Source organism: Heterocephalus glaber, unplaced genomic scaffold (assembly GCF_053883595.1).
Source record: "Heterocephalus glaber isolate CG9 unplaced genomic scaffold, H.glaber_assembly_v1.0 deba00001457, whole genome shotgun sequence".
Taxonomy (NCBI): domain Eukaryota; kingdom Metazoa; phylum Chordata; class Mammalia; order Rodentia; family Bathyergidae; genus Heterocephalus; species Heterocephalus glaber.
In genome coordinates, this window is record NW_028258305.1 from 40,212,951 (window position 1) to 40,228,423 (window position 15,473).

The following is a 15,473-nucleotide window of genomic DNA, read 5'->3' on the forward strand; positions in this document are numbered from 1 at the left end:
GATGCTCTGCCCCCTCTTACGTGTACCTATCCGCATTCGCCACATGACTATCCGTGATTGGTTGGTTCAGGGGTACTTATTCTAGGGACGGGTGCTCCCCAGGGGTAGAAGAAAAAGAATGTTAAGTTTTCCTGAATAAACTGCTAGAAGAAGAGCGTTGGTGTTGCGTCGTCATTGCTGGTCAAAGGCGAACGCGACAATGGAGTACTACTCTGCCATAAAGAAGGATAGATCTGAGTCATTTGTAGGACAATGGAGGTACTTGCAGACCACAATGTTAAGTGATATAAATTAGACCAACAAGTTTAAATAGCATGTGGTTTTTATTATTTGAAAAACCCAAAGTATAAATAAATTAATGAGCAAAATAGATAGATAATAGGGAACAGGACAATAGATCTTTTGCAAATGGGAAGGGAACCAAGATATGGAGGGAGGAAGGAGACCAAGATATGGAGGGAGGAAGGAGGGGAAGGGGTGAAAAAAGAATTAAAATGTATTATGTACATGTGCAACTTCTCACCATGAATGTAATCACTATGTACTGGAAATATATACAAATAATAAAAAAAAATAAAAATTAAAATAAAAAAAGAAATATGTACTAGTAAAAAAAATTTTTAATAGGGAAGGGTGGAGGGGGTGAAGGTCACACAGGTAATGAGGAAAAACAAGAACCAAGATACATCATGTACAGGCCGAAGCATCCAATGAGAAATGTAAACATATTGTACACCTAAAATGTACCAATAAAAGAATTTAAGCAAAAAAAAATTTTTTAAACTTACATCAAACTTCCTTCCTCCAAAAAAAGTACTTAGAAAAAATTGATCACACTTATAGAATAGAGAACATACCAAAGTAGACCTTCATTTCATCATTTTTTAAATATAGGATTTGGTTTAGTAATCCCCCAAGAGAAGTATTTTAGAAAAGTGTTTTTCTTTGATTTAAAACATAAATAGCTGGACATGTTTACACATGCCTATAATACCAGCACTGAGGCTGAGGCAGGAGGATCTTGAGTTTGAGGCCAGCTAGAGCTACATAGCAAGTTCAAGGCTAACCTGGACCACATAATGAGACTGTCTCAAAAAGCAAGAACAACAAAAACATGGATGGATGGACGGATGGACACCAACACATAAAAACCACCCTCTCCCAGAAGGCCTCCATCTTAGTTAAACCACATAATTCATTCAGAATATACAGCTGGGACTTCAGACCTGTGCCCCCAAAGGACAGTTAAACCTACTTCAAAGTATTACTGTCTGAATTGTGCAACTATGTCCCTCCACACATCCATGTGTTTGAGGTCTCAATCTCCAGTTTTAAGAACGTGACTCTATTTGGAGACAAGGTCTTTGAGATAAGTCAAAATGAGGCATGTAGGGCAGGGCCCTAAACTAACATGCCAGTGTCATTAAAAAACACACCAGACAATCATGTGAAAGGGCAGCAAGAGGGTAGCCATCTTCTACTTGGAAGAAATCAACTCTGCCAGCCCTGTGATCTTAGACTTGCAGCATCTAGAATTCCAAAAAAATAAACTTCTGTGCTTTAAGCCCCCCAATCTACAGTATTTTGTTATGGCAGCCCTAACAAGCTAATTCACATGGTCCAGGTCTTTGGAGTGATGAAAACCTTTAAAAAGCAGAATCTATGAACAGGAATAGATGTAAAACAAAAATCCACATCAGTGCCTTACTGTAGGAAAGGAGAAGCATAAAACTTAAGAGACAGAAGACCTGGATCTGATTGCCAACTTAGTTACATAATGATGGTATGATCTACTATTTTGATTCCATTTCCTCATCTGTAAGACATAGTAATTTCCACATCTTATAAAGTGTTGGGAGGATTCAATCAAGTATGGAAAACAGATGGCAGAGGAAGGTGTATATACTATGTTACTAACATGTTAGCGGAGTCTGAATATTATATCTACCCACCAAGTCAAAAGTAGGAGATACAGGGCTGGGGATTTAGCTCAGTGGTTTCGCCGCCTGCTGCACAAGCACAAGGACCTGAGTTCAATCCCCAGTACCAAAAAAAAAAAAAGGTAGGAGATACATTCTTAAATTCAACATTTATTAAAAATTTATTGGAGGGGCAGGGATTTAGCTCAGTAGTTCCACTGCCTGCCTTGCAAGCGCAAGGTCCCAAGTTCAATCCCCAGTACCAAAAAAAATTTATTGGAATTCTAATTTTAAAAGCGTTACTTGCAAACTGACTGGCATGAATCAGACTACCATTTCTTGGTAACTCTAAGCTGAACAGAAAAACCCAGCAACCAAATTCTGAGAAAGATACGACCATACCAAGCCCATAGCCTTTCACTGCAGAATGAGTCATTTGCACTTTCAAAAGAAAGAAAAACTACCTCAGAGATCACTCAAGAGCTAAAAGTTTAACACCCGGATTTACAACTTACCCCAACTGTTCCAGTTTTTAATTTGAATTTGCTTCCACCTTTCATGGCACCAAAAAGAGGCAATGTAAGCTTCTTAGCTTTGTTTCCTGAATCTGCAGTCTGACTTGCAGTCCTAAAAAGAAGACAGATTTGAGAATTAAGCCTAGGAACCCTAACTCCACTGCTAACCTACCTCCTAAGGTCACTTAGATGTCACATGAGTCATATGAACTTTTGTGCACTTATCCAGGAATCACTCTACAATAGCCCTCTCTTCTCTTCAGTGGGAGCCTAAAATCGCAGATAGTACCAAACTCTCTATGTATCTTTTTTCCCACATATATACAAATTTATTGCCTTTCCACCTTTACTAAGTACTTATCATGCCCTGTCACTACGTCTTTTGCAGTTTGGAGTCCAAAAGTAAACTAGTCTAAGTGTTTTTTCCCTTTTTCCACAATTTCATGGATAGAGATTTGTTCTTACCACAGAATCTTAGCAACCTCAGCAAATAATTTTTTCCCTCATTAAGTCAAGAACTTGCACCTTTTCACCTAAACGACGTACTTTATGGCTTCTCTTTGGCATATCTGAACTGCCAACAGCAGTACTCTTGCATTTTGGAGCCATTAAGTAAAATAATGGCGATTCCTGGAGAGTCGGTCTGATAACCAGGTGGCTACTAAGCAACTGCTGGGTAGGTAAACTCCATAGCGCGGCTATGCTGGACAAAGGAACGATTTATATATCCTGGCAGGACAGAGCAAGGCAGTGTAAAATTTCATCACGCTACTCAAAATAGTGTGCAATTTAAAACTCGTGGATTGCTTCTTGATTCTGAGAAGTTGAGGCAGGAGGAGTGCAAGTTTGAGCTCAGAATGGGCAATTTAGTAACTCAGCAAAACCCTATCTCAAAATAAAAAATAAAAAGAGGCTCAGTGCAAAGGCCCTGGTTTTAATCCCTGCTCCAAAAATTAATTAACTAATTAAACAATTATTCTTAGGAATGACAGATATGGGCACGAAAAGACAATCTGTGCTTATAGCTTTTCGTCTGTGGTTTTAAAATCATCTAAGATATATTGACCCCAAGAAAAGAGGGTCAAGAATAAGTACAGATTCAACTTAAACCAACCAGAAACCCTTCTACAAGACTGTTGATTCTGATTTTGAAATGCAGCTGTGCCACGCCCTTATCTTGGCTAATTTAATGTGTTCTAACCCAGCTCTACTGCTTTAGCCCCACGCTTATGATTAGAAGAAAAAAAGGAGAAAGCAAAAAACAACAAGTTAAGCCCAGCTTCACAACCTCCAGCCATCCGTATCTAAAATAAGTTAGGTTTAGCTCCTGGGCCCTTCCTCTCCACCTCTCTTCTCCACATTAATTGTGAGAACTGGGGCTTCTCAAGTAAGAAGAATTTTAGTCTTCCAGTTATTTGGTATTCTGTAACCACAGCACATAAATTTAGCCCTAAAGCCATATGGCTATTTGAGTCAGGATTTTTTCTTTTAAAAGCACAGTATATTTTAATAAAGTATACTCGTAAGCTCAAACCTCAGTAAGTATAAAGGGGATACACTGTGAAAAGTCTCCCTCCCAGTGCTGTCCCCCCGCCAGCCAGTTCCCTTGCAAGAGGCAAGTGATATTACGGGCTTTGTGTCAATCTTTCCGGAGACACAGTAGCAGATGCTGTTGGTATCCCTCTCTGAGTCCCTTCACTGGGACTCTCAGCTACTGCACACAGACTGCTCTAGGCCCACAACTGCACCTTTCTCAACAGAATTGCTGTTCTCCCTCCCCTCGGTCAATGCAGGGTTGGGTGGGGGCATAAAAGTCCCAGCCCCTGGCCTCTGTGACATCTGTGGTGCCACTGCAGCTCTTAAAACTACATCTTTGCCAGGGCTGGGGATTTAGCTCAGTGGTGCCGCGCCTGCCTTCCAAGTGCAAGGTCCTGAGTTCGATCCCCGATACCAAAAACAAAAACAAACCACATCTTTGCCCAGCTTCTATCCATGCCCTATCCTGCTCCCTCCTGCCTTGAGGGCACTCTCTCAATGAATCAGTGGTAGAGAAATCCCAGGCTAAGGCAGCTTTTAGGAAACCTGACCTAAACGGACTGTATGCAGCACACACAAAAACTGTCCTACTTACTCATGTATTCCTCCCCTTCGGCAAACAGTCCTTATTATACACAATGTCCTGGTACTCGATAGCTTTTACTACTTAATATTTTTGACAATGTTACTACATTTTATGTTTTGTTTGGGGGTTTTTTTTGTTTGTTTTTTTGGTACCAGAGATCGAACTCGGGTCCTTGCGTTTGCGAGGCAGGCGGCAGAATCACTGAGCTAAATCCCCAGCCCCTGTTACTACATTTTAAATAAATGGTTTTATCCTTTTCTTTTTTTTACAGCTACCTAGTATTCTACTGTATATTTGTTATTCATTTACTCCACCCTCTCTGATAAACATTTAGGCAGTTTCTCATCTTTTACTATCATAAACAATGCTCCAATATACATTCATCATTTTCTAAGTATGTGAGAGACAAACACCTAGAAATTAAATAATTAGATCAAGGGCATATGTATCTATAATCTGCCCCTGATAGAGAATGTCCTAATGTGCCTTTTAGTCACAGCCACTTCAATGTGTTATATTCATACTTAATGAACTTTTGTCCATTTCACAGATAAAAATTTGTATTACATTGTAGTATGAGCATACCTATTGTGAGTGAGGTTAAGGATTTTTTTATATGTTGAAAACTGTGTTTCTTTTTCTGTGACTTGTCAGTTGATATCCTTTGCCTATATGTCTTGGATGAGTCTTTATGAGAAATTAGCCCTTTGTCCATGTTGCTTTTTGAAAAAGTTTACAGGAGTGGTGGCACACACCTGTAATCCCACCATGCTGGGAGGCTGAGGCAGGAGGGTCACAAGTTTGAGACCAGCCTGGTCAACTTAGTGACTAAGTGAGACCTGGTCTCAAAATTTTAAAAAAGGCTGGCTCAGAGCAAAGACCCTGGGTTCAACCACCAGTACCACCAAAAAGAAGTTTATTGTGCACAAAAAGAATAAGTAAAAAAAAACTTCAGCTGGGCTTGGTCTTGCTGGCGCATGTCTATAATCTCAGCACCTGGCAGGCTGAGGCAGGAGAATTGCTGTGAATTTGAGACCAGTCTGGGCTACATAATGAGTTCAATGCCAAACCTGGACTTCATATTGAGACTTTGTCTCTAAAACAAAAACAAACAAAAAGAAATTAAATTTAAAAAAAAACTTCACAGCCTTCCAATTAATCAAGAAATCAGGGGCCAGGGATTTAGCTCAGTGGTTCTGGCCCCTGCCTTGAAAGCCCAAGGTCCCAAGTTCGATTCCTGGTACCAAAAAAAAAGAAAGAAAGAAATCCGTTTTCTCTGAAAATGTTCTAGCAGTCTAGATTTTCGCAAGTGGGTTTAGTCTCTCTAGGAAACCTCTGCCTTTTGCGTTTAAAGGATTACAGGCCCTGTGTTCTATCCCTAGCAAACCCACACACACACAAAAGGGTTTCTTGCTTATATTTCTACTTTATAATTATTATCTAATTAGATCAAAGGATAATTCAAAGTACACACAAAATTATGTACAAAATACATAAGCTACCATGCTGATTTTAAATTCCCAATTATATACTTACTTTTTTAGTTCAGGAATCTCTGCCGGCTTTACAATTTTTATTAATCCTTTAAGTCTCTGTTGTTCTTTCCTCAGTTCAAAAGTTCTCAGGTGAAGTTTCTTCCGGGATACACCATCTAATGCATTCCCTGATTTAATTTCTGACATGAACGCATCTAATGAATCCTGAGATGCTGACTCTGAGAGACCTGTCCAAGAAAGGAGTAACACAGATTTAGAAAGATGGCCCCAAATGTTTTTTAATTCAGCATAATCTTCACAGAAAAGTCACTAATATAAAGCAGGATAAAGACCACTGGTATTATTAGGAATATAGAAACCAGTTATAATTGTGAGACCTTGGGAAATGATTTTATCTCAATGGGCTTCATATCCCTCAACTATTAAATAAAAAACAGGTTAAACCAAATGATTATAATGTTCTAGGTCTTAAATGTTGCTCATTAGAAAGATGCCATATGGTTTATCTTACTAACCAATGTAGCCCCAGTGCCTAGCATAATGCACTGTATATGACAGGTGTTCATAAATATTTGATAATATCTTTACCTTTGCTTGAAGCCTTGAGCCTCTCTGAAATTTCAGAGAGTTCCTTTTCTGCATCGTTTAACTTTGCAACCTGTAACACCCAAATTTATACAGTTAACAAATGTTTTCCTTCTTTCAAACACTGTTTATCATTCTCTTATTTTCATAATTGTTATTGCAAGTTTTAAGAGCATTATTTCACAAGTCCAGCTAAAGCTGCTCCGTAAGTTAACACTTTCCATTTGTTTATTTAATCCTAGTTGAATTAATTTATGAATTAAAGAAGTCAGAATTAAGTGGAATGAAAAAAAGAATTAAATGGAATAAGTAACTGTTGTGGTCTGAGTCTAGATGTTCCTCCAAAGCCTCATGCAGTCTTTTTGGAAGGTGGCTGAATCTGGAATGTGTGATGCTCGGATTAAGGGTGTGTAATTACTAAACCACTCCATGAGAGTGACTGGTTTAGGACTGCCCTAATCCCAGTAGTCTGGATGGGATAAAAGGAGCAGAAAGACTCCCTTGCTCCCTTGTTGCTTCTGCCATCTTCCACTGCCATGAACTGTTGGAGCCAGATGATTATAGCCTGAAACCTCCACAAACTGTAAGCCAAATAAGCCTTTTCCCCTTTAACTTTGGGTGTCGGTATTTTGTCTCAGTAACAAAAGAAAAGTAACTAACACAGTAACTCAGACTTTACTCAAATGAAACCACTTAGGCATTTTTTTCATTGGTAAATCAAAAGGATAGATGTTGGGGAATGTTTTAAACTCTGAATATTACTAAACTGTTAAGTGGATGCTACCTTAAGGTAATTTCATGAAGGATTATGCTGTTCCAGACCAATAGTACTACACTATCTTCTTCAAAATCCCCTGGTTTCCTCTTAACTATTTCATTCATCTCAGAAGCCCTAACTCTGTTTTGGGCAGTGATGGTATATCTAAAGAATGTTCATTAATCGTCAATACCAACCCGGAGGAAGGTCTCTAGCAGTAAGCTAAATTTTTTTCCAACAACTTAGATAAGAGTAGCTGTTTGTTACCATTAAATTTACAGATCACAGGGGCTGGGGATGTACCTCAATGGCACAGTGCCTGCCTGGCAAGCACAAGGTCCTGAGTTCAATCCCCGATACCAGAAAAAAAAATTTACAGATCCCAAAAGTTATTCTTTGGTACCAGATTTAGGTACTACTACTTAAAAATTATAATTATAAAATATTTAAATAATGCACTATTTTATTTTTTTAAAATAAACTACCACAGATACTTCTACAAATAAAACTTGCCAGTGATTCAAAGGTCTCCGGCTTCTCATCAATCTTCCCAGCCTTTTTCATTCGGTTCAGACGCTTCTTCTCAATCAGGCCAGTCCGATCGAGGAATGTGTCATCATCACTATCATAAAAGTCTTCATCTTCCCAGTTCTTGGCTTTCCTCTTCCGAGATACTAGAGGTGAATAAAATGATTGAAAGTGAAATGAATTTTTTTTAAAAAGGCAAGTACAAGTAGGCAGGCAGATTAAAGAGGGGATTCCACGAGCTGCCAAACCACAGAAAAAACAAAGGGTAAGCTGGGCACTGGTGGCACACATCTGGGACCCTGAGGCAGGAGGATCACAAGTTTGAGCCCAGCCTCAACATCTTAGCCACTTAGTAAGAGCCTGTCTCAAACTTTAAAAAGGAGAGAGAAAGAATAGGAAAGTATGAGAGAGCAAGAGGGAGAGAGAGAATGAGAGAGAGAAAGAGAGAAAAGAAAGGAAGGGAGGGAGAGAGAGAGAGAAGGAAGGAGAAAGGAAGGAAGAAAGAAAAAGGGTTGGGGATGGTAGCTCAGTGCAAAGGCCCTGGGTTCAATTCTCAGTACTGAAAAAAACTGAACCAAACAAAAAAACCAAAGGGCTAAACTTTGAAAACATTATGCTAAGTGAAATAAGCCAGAAACAAAAGGACACTTACTATATGATTCCACTTATATGTAGTATCTAAACCAGTCAAAATTCACAGAGATAGGAAAAGTAGGAATGTAGTTCCCAGAGGCTGGGGAGGAGGGAGAAGAGTTAATGCTCACTGGGCTCAACTTCAGTACAGAACAATGAAAAAGTTCTCAGATGCAGAGTGGTGATGGTTGCACAACAAAGTGAATACACTTATGCCACTGAATTATACACTTAAAACGGCACATTTTATGTGTATTCTACAACAATAAAAGATTAAAACCAAAAGCTAGATTACTGAACAAAAGGTTCTTAAAAATCAGTGAGTTACAAAAGAAAAAGACAAATGAGAAAAGGATCACTAGAACAAAGGGATAAACCAAGAAATATCAGAATCGAGAAACATAAAAGCCAATTCTAGAGAAAAACCAAGGAAATCCTCAGGGATGACAGAAAAGTCAAAAGCAAAATAAAGGTTCTGCAGATCTAGAGAGCAGTAAGCCCTAAAAGGAGGGTAGAACTCTCCAGGAGAAGTCTCCCCGGAGTATCAGAGCTCCTACATTAATGTGACTAAACAATGTGGAAAAACATATGAAAAGATGAGCCAGAGATACACACAAAAAAACATAAACACACAAATGAAAAACTCGATCATTACCTTTACTGAAAATAAAAATAAAACTGGTCACCTGTGACTAATATTTATATAAGCACAATCATATAAATACTAAATGTTAATTTATCAGAGCCTACAAATAATATTTAAAATAAATAACTTCAAATATAACAGCATATTCTTGTTTCTTGGAAATACAGATATTTTTAAATGCCAGAAAAAATAACTGAAAAGTTGAAAGGCTTTAGGAATGATGACTAAGAAAAGATTGGGCAAGAAGCAGTATACTTTATTTTAACCTTTCTGGTTGTTGAAAGCCAGATAAATTACTTGGCAACAATAAAAATTAATTTTAGAATACTTAAAAGTAAAATATAGGCCTATTAAAATAAATGAAGCTATAGCTGATCTTTTTATTTAATGAGATAAATCAAATGTGTTTATATGGACAATAATCTGTGAACATTCTTATGTTACAAAAATGAGTCACAACCTGTAATTCCAGCACTCTGGGGAGCTGAGGCAAGAGAATGGCAAGTTAGAGCCTCACGTGGGCAACTGAGCAAAATAGGAAGACACTGTCTTAAAATTTTAAAAATCAGGCAGAAGATCTAGCTCAGTGTGAAGGCCATGAGTTCAATCCCCAGTAATGCAAAAAAAAAAAAAGGGTACGTAATAAGACTGCATTTGTGTATATTTTTATTAAAGGATCTAGTATTAAACTTTTTTTTTTTTTTTTGTAGTGCTGGAGATTAAACCCAGGGCTGTGCACATGCCAGGAAAGTACTATACCACTGAGCTACATCCTCAGCTCCAGGATCTAGTTCTTCTAAATATGTATTCACATACACATAGAAAATGTTTGGGAGGCTGGGGACTTAGCTCAGTGGTTCTGCCGCCTGCTTCACAAGCCCAAGGACCTGAGTTGGATCCCCAGTACCATAAATAAATACATACATACATACATACATACATACAAACCTATAAAAAGAAAATGTTTGGGAGAATACAAAGAGCTATATTAGCTACTGATACAGGAAATTTCACTTTAAAAAAATCCCTGTACATTTAAGTATTCCCTGTGTAAAGAGATTTTATTATATTTTGTGTGAAGTTTTTTTTTTAATTTATTCTATTTTTTTCCTTTCTTGTTTTGTTTTGTTTTTTTGTTTTGGTACCGGGGATCGAACTCGGGACCTTGCGCTTTCGAGGCAGGCACCGGAACCACTGAGCTAAATCCCCAGCCCTTCTTTTTTTTCCTTTCCTTTAAGAAAAAAATAACTCCCATGTACTGACCTGCTTCCTGCCGTAGCAATCCCAAAGTGTCAAGAAGCCGACAAGCTTCCAGGGAGCACTGGATCATTGCTTCCTTTTTCTTTCCTGAGTGAATGGCCTCCGCCACCAGTTGTTTCCCGGTTGAATCATCCACCGGTAACCTGTGTTGGTTTAGAGGGAATTACAGCGCAGTACTAAGCTCCAGTTCTCGTGGAAACAATTGATGTGCAGTGCATTTTTCAGATGGCTTTTCAACATCTCAAACTCGTTTTGCTCTATCTTACCAGGACCAGACTTTCAAATCTTTTCTTTCCACCTCTTACTCATCTCATCCCACCTCCCAGTACTGTGTCACTGAAGGATCAAGGACCCAGTCTGGGAGAGGCCCACAGTTAATCTAATGTGACTCTTTGGACTGCTGTCCACAACCATACATTAACCTGAAATTAGGTACTTTCCAGAAATGAACACTAATAAAAAAAGAACATACCTCACCCTGCAGAGCCAAGTGCTATGTCCCTGTTCATCAAATTCATATTCTAATTCTTCTCCTGTGGGAGGAAGAAAGAAAAAACAATTCTAATAGAATCTGAAAATTACTAGTTGACATGATGTAGAAAAAGAGCAAAAGTTAAACAAGGACATCACGTTTCTACTCCACACTGAATACTAAATTTCAATACATTTCACTTCTCATTCCTAGGAACTGTCATCTGATAATAAAACTAGGATGAGTTTGACTCAGAGCAAAGTAAACTCAGATCAAAACAAACAACTCTTGTGCTCCATGTATAGCTCAGAGGTACAGCATGTGCTTAGCATATACATGGTCTTGGGTTCAATTCCCACCACTGTCAAAAAATAAATAAAACCAATCGATTCCCTATGTACAGTTTTGTTCATGCTATAGTAGTTTTCACACTTTCTATAACTATAGATTCAAGTGGTTATTTTGTCACAGTGGTTTTTAGAAGCATAAATATTAAGTACAAGCTGGGAATGGCAGCACATGACTGTAATCCTAGCATTCAGGAGGCAGAGACAGGAGGAATGCCACAAGGTCAAGGCCAGTCAGGACAGTTAATTCAAGGCCAGCCTTAACCATCTAGCAAGAAAAAAAGGACCTGTTCTGAACATGTAGGTTACCTATATATTCATTCAATCATTTGGTTTTTGAGTCAAGGTCTTATCATGTAGCTCAGGCTGGCCTTGAACTCATTCTGTAAGTCAGGCTGGCCTCAAACTCACACGATCCTTCTGCCTCTGCCTCCCAAGTGCTGGGATTACATGTGTGTGCCACCATGCCTGGTGTGAACATGTAGCCTTTTTGTCATTATTCCCTAAACAATATAACAACCATTTACATAGTATTCACACTCTATGTAATTTAGAGATAGTTTAAAGTGCATGGGAGGCCATGTAGAGGTTATATGCAAACATTATGCTATTTGACATAGGGGGCTTGAGCATCCTTGGCTTGACATCCAGAGAGGGGGCTGTCCTGGAACCAACCCTCAAGGATACATGTGTGTTCTCTCAAAGTGTCTCTACTAACACAATCCTTGTGGAAACATTTTTAATCATATAAAGTCAATATTTATGAGTTAGGAATAGAAGTTACAAAAAGTTGACTCAACTTCCCTACTGCCAAGGTCAGATCTGCCACCATACTCCCCACCCCTGCTTTCTATCCCTTTACACTCCGCTCCTCATACTGGGGATCAATTCCAGGGCCTTATGCATGCTAGGCAAGCATTCCAGTGCTCAGCAACCACCTCTTCTTCCCTGTTTTTGTAATTTTGGAACAAGGTCTTGCTAAGTTGTCTAGGCCAGCCTTGAGCATGTGTTTCTCTTGCTCTGGCCTCCCAAGTAGTTGGGATTACAGGTAGTGCCACCATGCCCAGTAAGTCCAGGATCTTTTGAAAAGAATAAGAGAAGACTGGAAAAAAGTACTTCATTCTAAAATGGGAAGCAAGACTAAAAAGATTTTTACTATTTTCTTCTTTCTTTCGGTAGTACTGAGGATTGAGCCTAGCCATGGTTTTTGCACTGAGCCACATCCCTACATTTTTTTATTTTTTATTTTGAGACAGTCCCACTAAGTGGCTAATTTGCTGAACTTGGGCTAGAACTTGTGATCCTCTGGTCACAGCCTCCCAGAATGCTAGGATTATAGGTGTGTGCCAGCACACCCAACTAGATTTTTGACTATTTTCAAAATAAACTTAACAGTAGGGATATAGCTCTGGGGTACGGCACTTGCAAAAGGCCCTGGGTTCAATGCCCAGCACCACAAAAACAAGAACAAAAATAAACTTGAAGCAACTGAGCATAAGGGTAAGAAGTAAACAAGGAAGATAGCAGATAAAATAAAGCATTTCTATGTATGAAGCTCAACCTCAACCTCTAGCAAACAACACTGCTATGGACACATTTTACTGTCAGGGTCAGGAAATGTGTACATACCTTCTCGGTCAAAGAAACCTTGGAGAGCCTTTTTTGGATCCTTTATATAAAAGGCTTCTCTTTCCTGCTGGAACTCTAAGACAATGGGATTCTCTTCAGCCTCATCCTCTACGGCATCTTCACCTACAGTACGTGAGAAAGAGGAGAAAGACAATCAGACATGAGAAAACTGTCTGAATGACACCACTATTATTTCTGGCTACATCAAGATATACTTACATATGATAAAAAGATACATGAGGCAGAAGAAATTACTACAAAACTACCACTATGAGCATCTTCAGGTTTTCTAAATTATATGAGAAATCAAAACTTGTTTCTGTGGCACTTTAATGTCTTTTCTTCATCACCTTCTGGTGAAATTTACCTATCACACTTTGGAAAATAAACCTCATTTCCTTAGCCTGGTCTAATACTTGGTCTCCAATATAATTTCCTAATACTCGCTAAATAGACTGGTAAACTAAACCCATTACTCCCTTAAAATCATCAGTCCCAGCCCTGAATACCGACCCCGATGCTCAGCTTCATAAGGGCTACTTTTCCTTTCTGTCAAATTCAAGCTTAAAACCCTTCTGCTTAAAAACTTACAGTTTCCCAAAGACCTAAGTCAGTGCTGTCCAACAGAAATACAATGAAAAAGCTATCCATATAATCTTAAATTTCCTGTCAGCTACATGAAAAAGTAAAAAGAAACAGGCAAAATTATCATTTCACTGTGTAATCAATACAAGAATTTACATTCTTTATTATATCATCTTTGAAATCCAGTGCACATTTTGTTCTGACAGCATGTCAATATTAACCATGTTGCAAGTAAATTTCAGGGCCAGGGGTTTAGCTCAGTGGTTCCACCACCGGCCTTGCAAGCACAAGGTCCCAAGTTCAATCCCCGGTTCCAAAAAAAAAAACCCCAAATTTTAAAGTATCAATAGTGTTCACAATTAAGGTTTTTTTACACCAGAAAAGTTAATGACTCTCTGGATTTGGTTACCATACATGCAAATTGGTTTTGTCCCAGTTATGAAAAGCGACACGATTTTTTTTGGTTTGGGGTTTTTTTTGGTACCAAGGATCGAACTCGGGACCTAGCGCTCGCAAGGCAGGCAGCGTAACCACTGAGCTAAATCCCTGGCCCAACATGATTTTTTTTTAAACGTAAGAGTACCACTAGTAATAAACTTAAAATATTAACTTCTGACAACAATTTTCTTACCCATTCCCCAGGTGCAGCCCATGTCATCATCTTGGCCACTAGCACTTCCCTTCCTTTCCGTGGTATCCATGTCCTCTTCATCTGAGTCTTCTCCCAGCATCTTCTTCTCCAATAATATTTGTTGCTGTTTTCGCAGTTCCTTCAGCTGCGTTACTGTTAACTCGGATTCTGTCTCTCGGTCTTCCTCTGGTCCCTGATGAACCAAGCAAAGAATCAAAAAAAATTTTTTTTTCTTTTACAGTTGGGAATGTGGAAGTAAATTTCAGAAACACGGCAACGTGTACAGTATCTGAAGACAAGGGTCCACACTGATTCATTTTTAAACCGCTAAGAAGGTGACTCTCTTTCCTCAACTAAAACTTCCCAGCACGGTGAAGTCCTGAGGTTTCAGTTTACTTTTCTCTACTTACCTGCAGGATAAAGAGCCGAGTGCTGCCTCCGAAGCGAAAAACGTGTCCGACGTGGACCCGACAATAGGTGCGGGGTGGGATTCGAGTTTTGTTGAGAAAAGTGCCGTGCGTACTTCCCAGGTCGTACAGGTAGAAGCCCTGCCCGTGGCCGTCGCATTCTCCGTCTGGGTCTGGCGCCCTGTGCTGCAGCACGGCGTGGTACCGCGACACGGAAGGATGCTCCAGGCATATGTCGCAGCTCGATAGCCTCCCGAAAAGGCAGCAACTCGCTCCTTTCAAGCTACGGGTGCCAAGGATGGTGCCGCCCTTCAGTGTCTCTAGGCTGTAGGGGGCCGTGGCTGGGCCGCCCCACGGAGGCTCTTGGTACTGGGGTCCACGGGCTGGGCCTCCTGGGGAAGAAACCGCAGTGGGGGGACGCAGCTGCTGCTCCAGGAGACTACTCGTCTCCCCGCCGTCCGGCCCAAGCGGCAGGACGTCGGGCTCCCCAGAATCAAGATCCGGCAGCGCCGTGGGACATTCCTTCGTCAGCTCCTCAGGGTTTGCAGGACTGACGGCCGAAGCCTTACCCCGCACTGCAGAGGACCCTGGCAGAGTTGGCTTCTTGAAGTCGTCACTGAGTTCTACTGATGCTGGCGGCTCAGACTGAGACGGGGTCTCAGCCATCCTCGAGCACGTGCAACCTCGAAATGTGTCCCTAGGCAACCTCACCCTTCTCTCCGTGTTCCTGTCCTCGTCTCCCTCTTCCCAACTCCCAGGGGCCAGGAGAACCCCCATTCTCTGGGCAGGAATGGTAAGAATTAATCTTTCACGACTCAGAGTGCTGTAAAGTGGTGCGTAACAGAAAAAAGTCGAAATAACAGGAAAAGACTGCCGTGGTACTGTGCAGCATGGGGGACATCTTTGGAAGTTGCAACAGGATTGTAATGACTTCCTGTGGC

General features: G+C 40.0%; 1 protein-coding gene across 2 annotated transcripts in view; it reads right to left on the reverse strand.

The window, feature by feature from the left end:
* The window catches only part of Slc4a1ap (solute carrier family 4 member 1 adaptor protein), a 49,070-nt gene extending 33,772 nt beyond the window's left edge, over window positions 1-15,298 (reverse strand). Inside the window, exons 1-9 of one of the 2 annotated variants that reach the window (XM_004839221.3) lie at window positions 14,536-15,298; window positions 14,126-14,318; window positions 12,910-13,032; window positions 10,934-10,994; window positions 10,465-10,604; window positions 7,908-8,068; window positions 6,641-6,710; window positions 6,093-6,279; window positions 2,435-2,546 (exon numbers count right to left, since the gene is read on the reverse strand). In XM_004839221.3, coding sequence (XP_004839278.3) covers window positions 2,435-2,546; window positions 6,093-6,279; window positions 6,641-6,710; window positions 7,908-8,068; window positions 10,465-10,604; window positions 10,934-10,994; window positions 12,910-13,032; window positions 14,126-14,318; window positions 14,536-15,198 — 1,710 coding nt within the window. In that variant the 5' untranslated portion in view covers window positions 15,199-15,298. The remainder of the gene's footprint in view (window positions 1-2,434; window positions 2,547-6,092; window positions 6,280-6,640; window positions 6,711-7,907; window positions 8,069-10,464; window positions 10,605-10,933; window positions 10,995-12,909; window positions 13,033-14,125; window positions 14,319-14,535) is intronic. The other variant, XM_004839222.3, reaches the window with a different exon arrangement.
* Window positions 15,299-15,473: the final 175 nt, after the last annotated feature.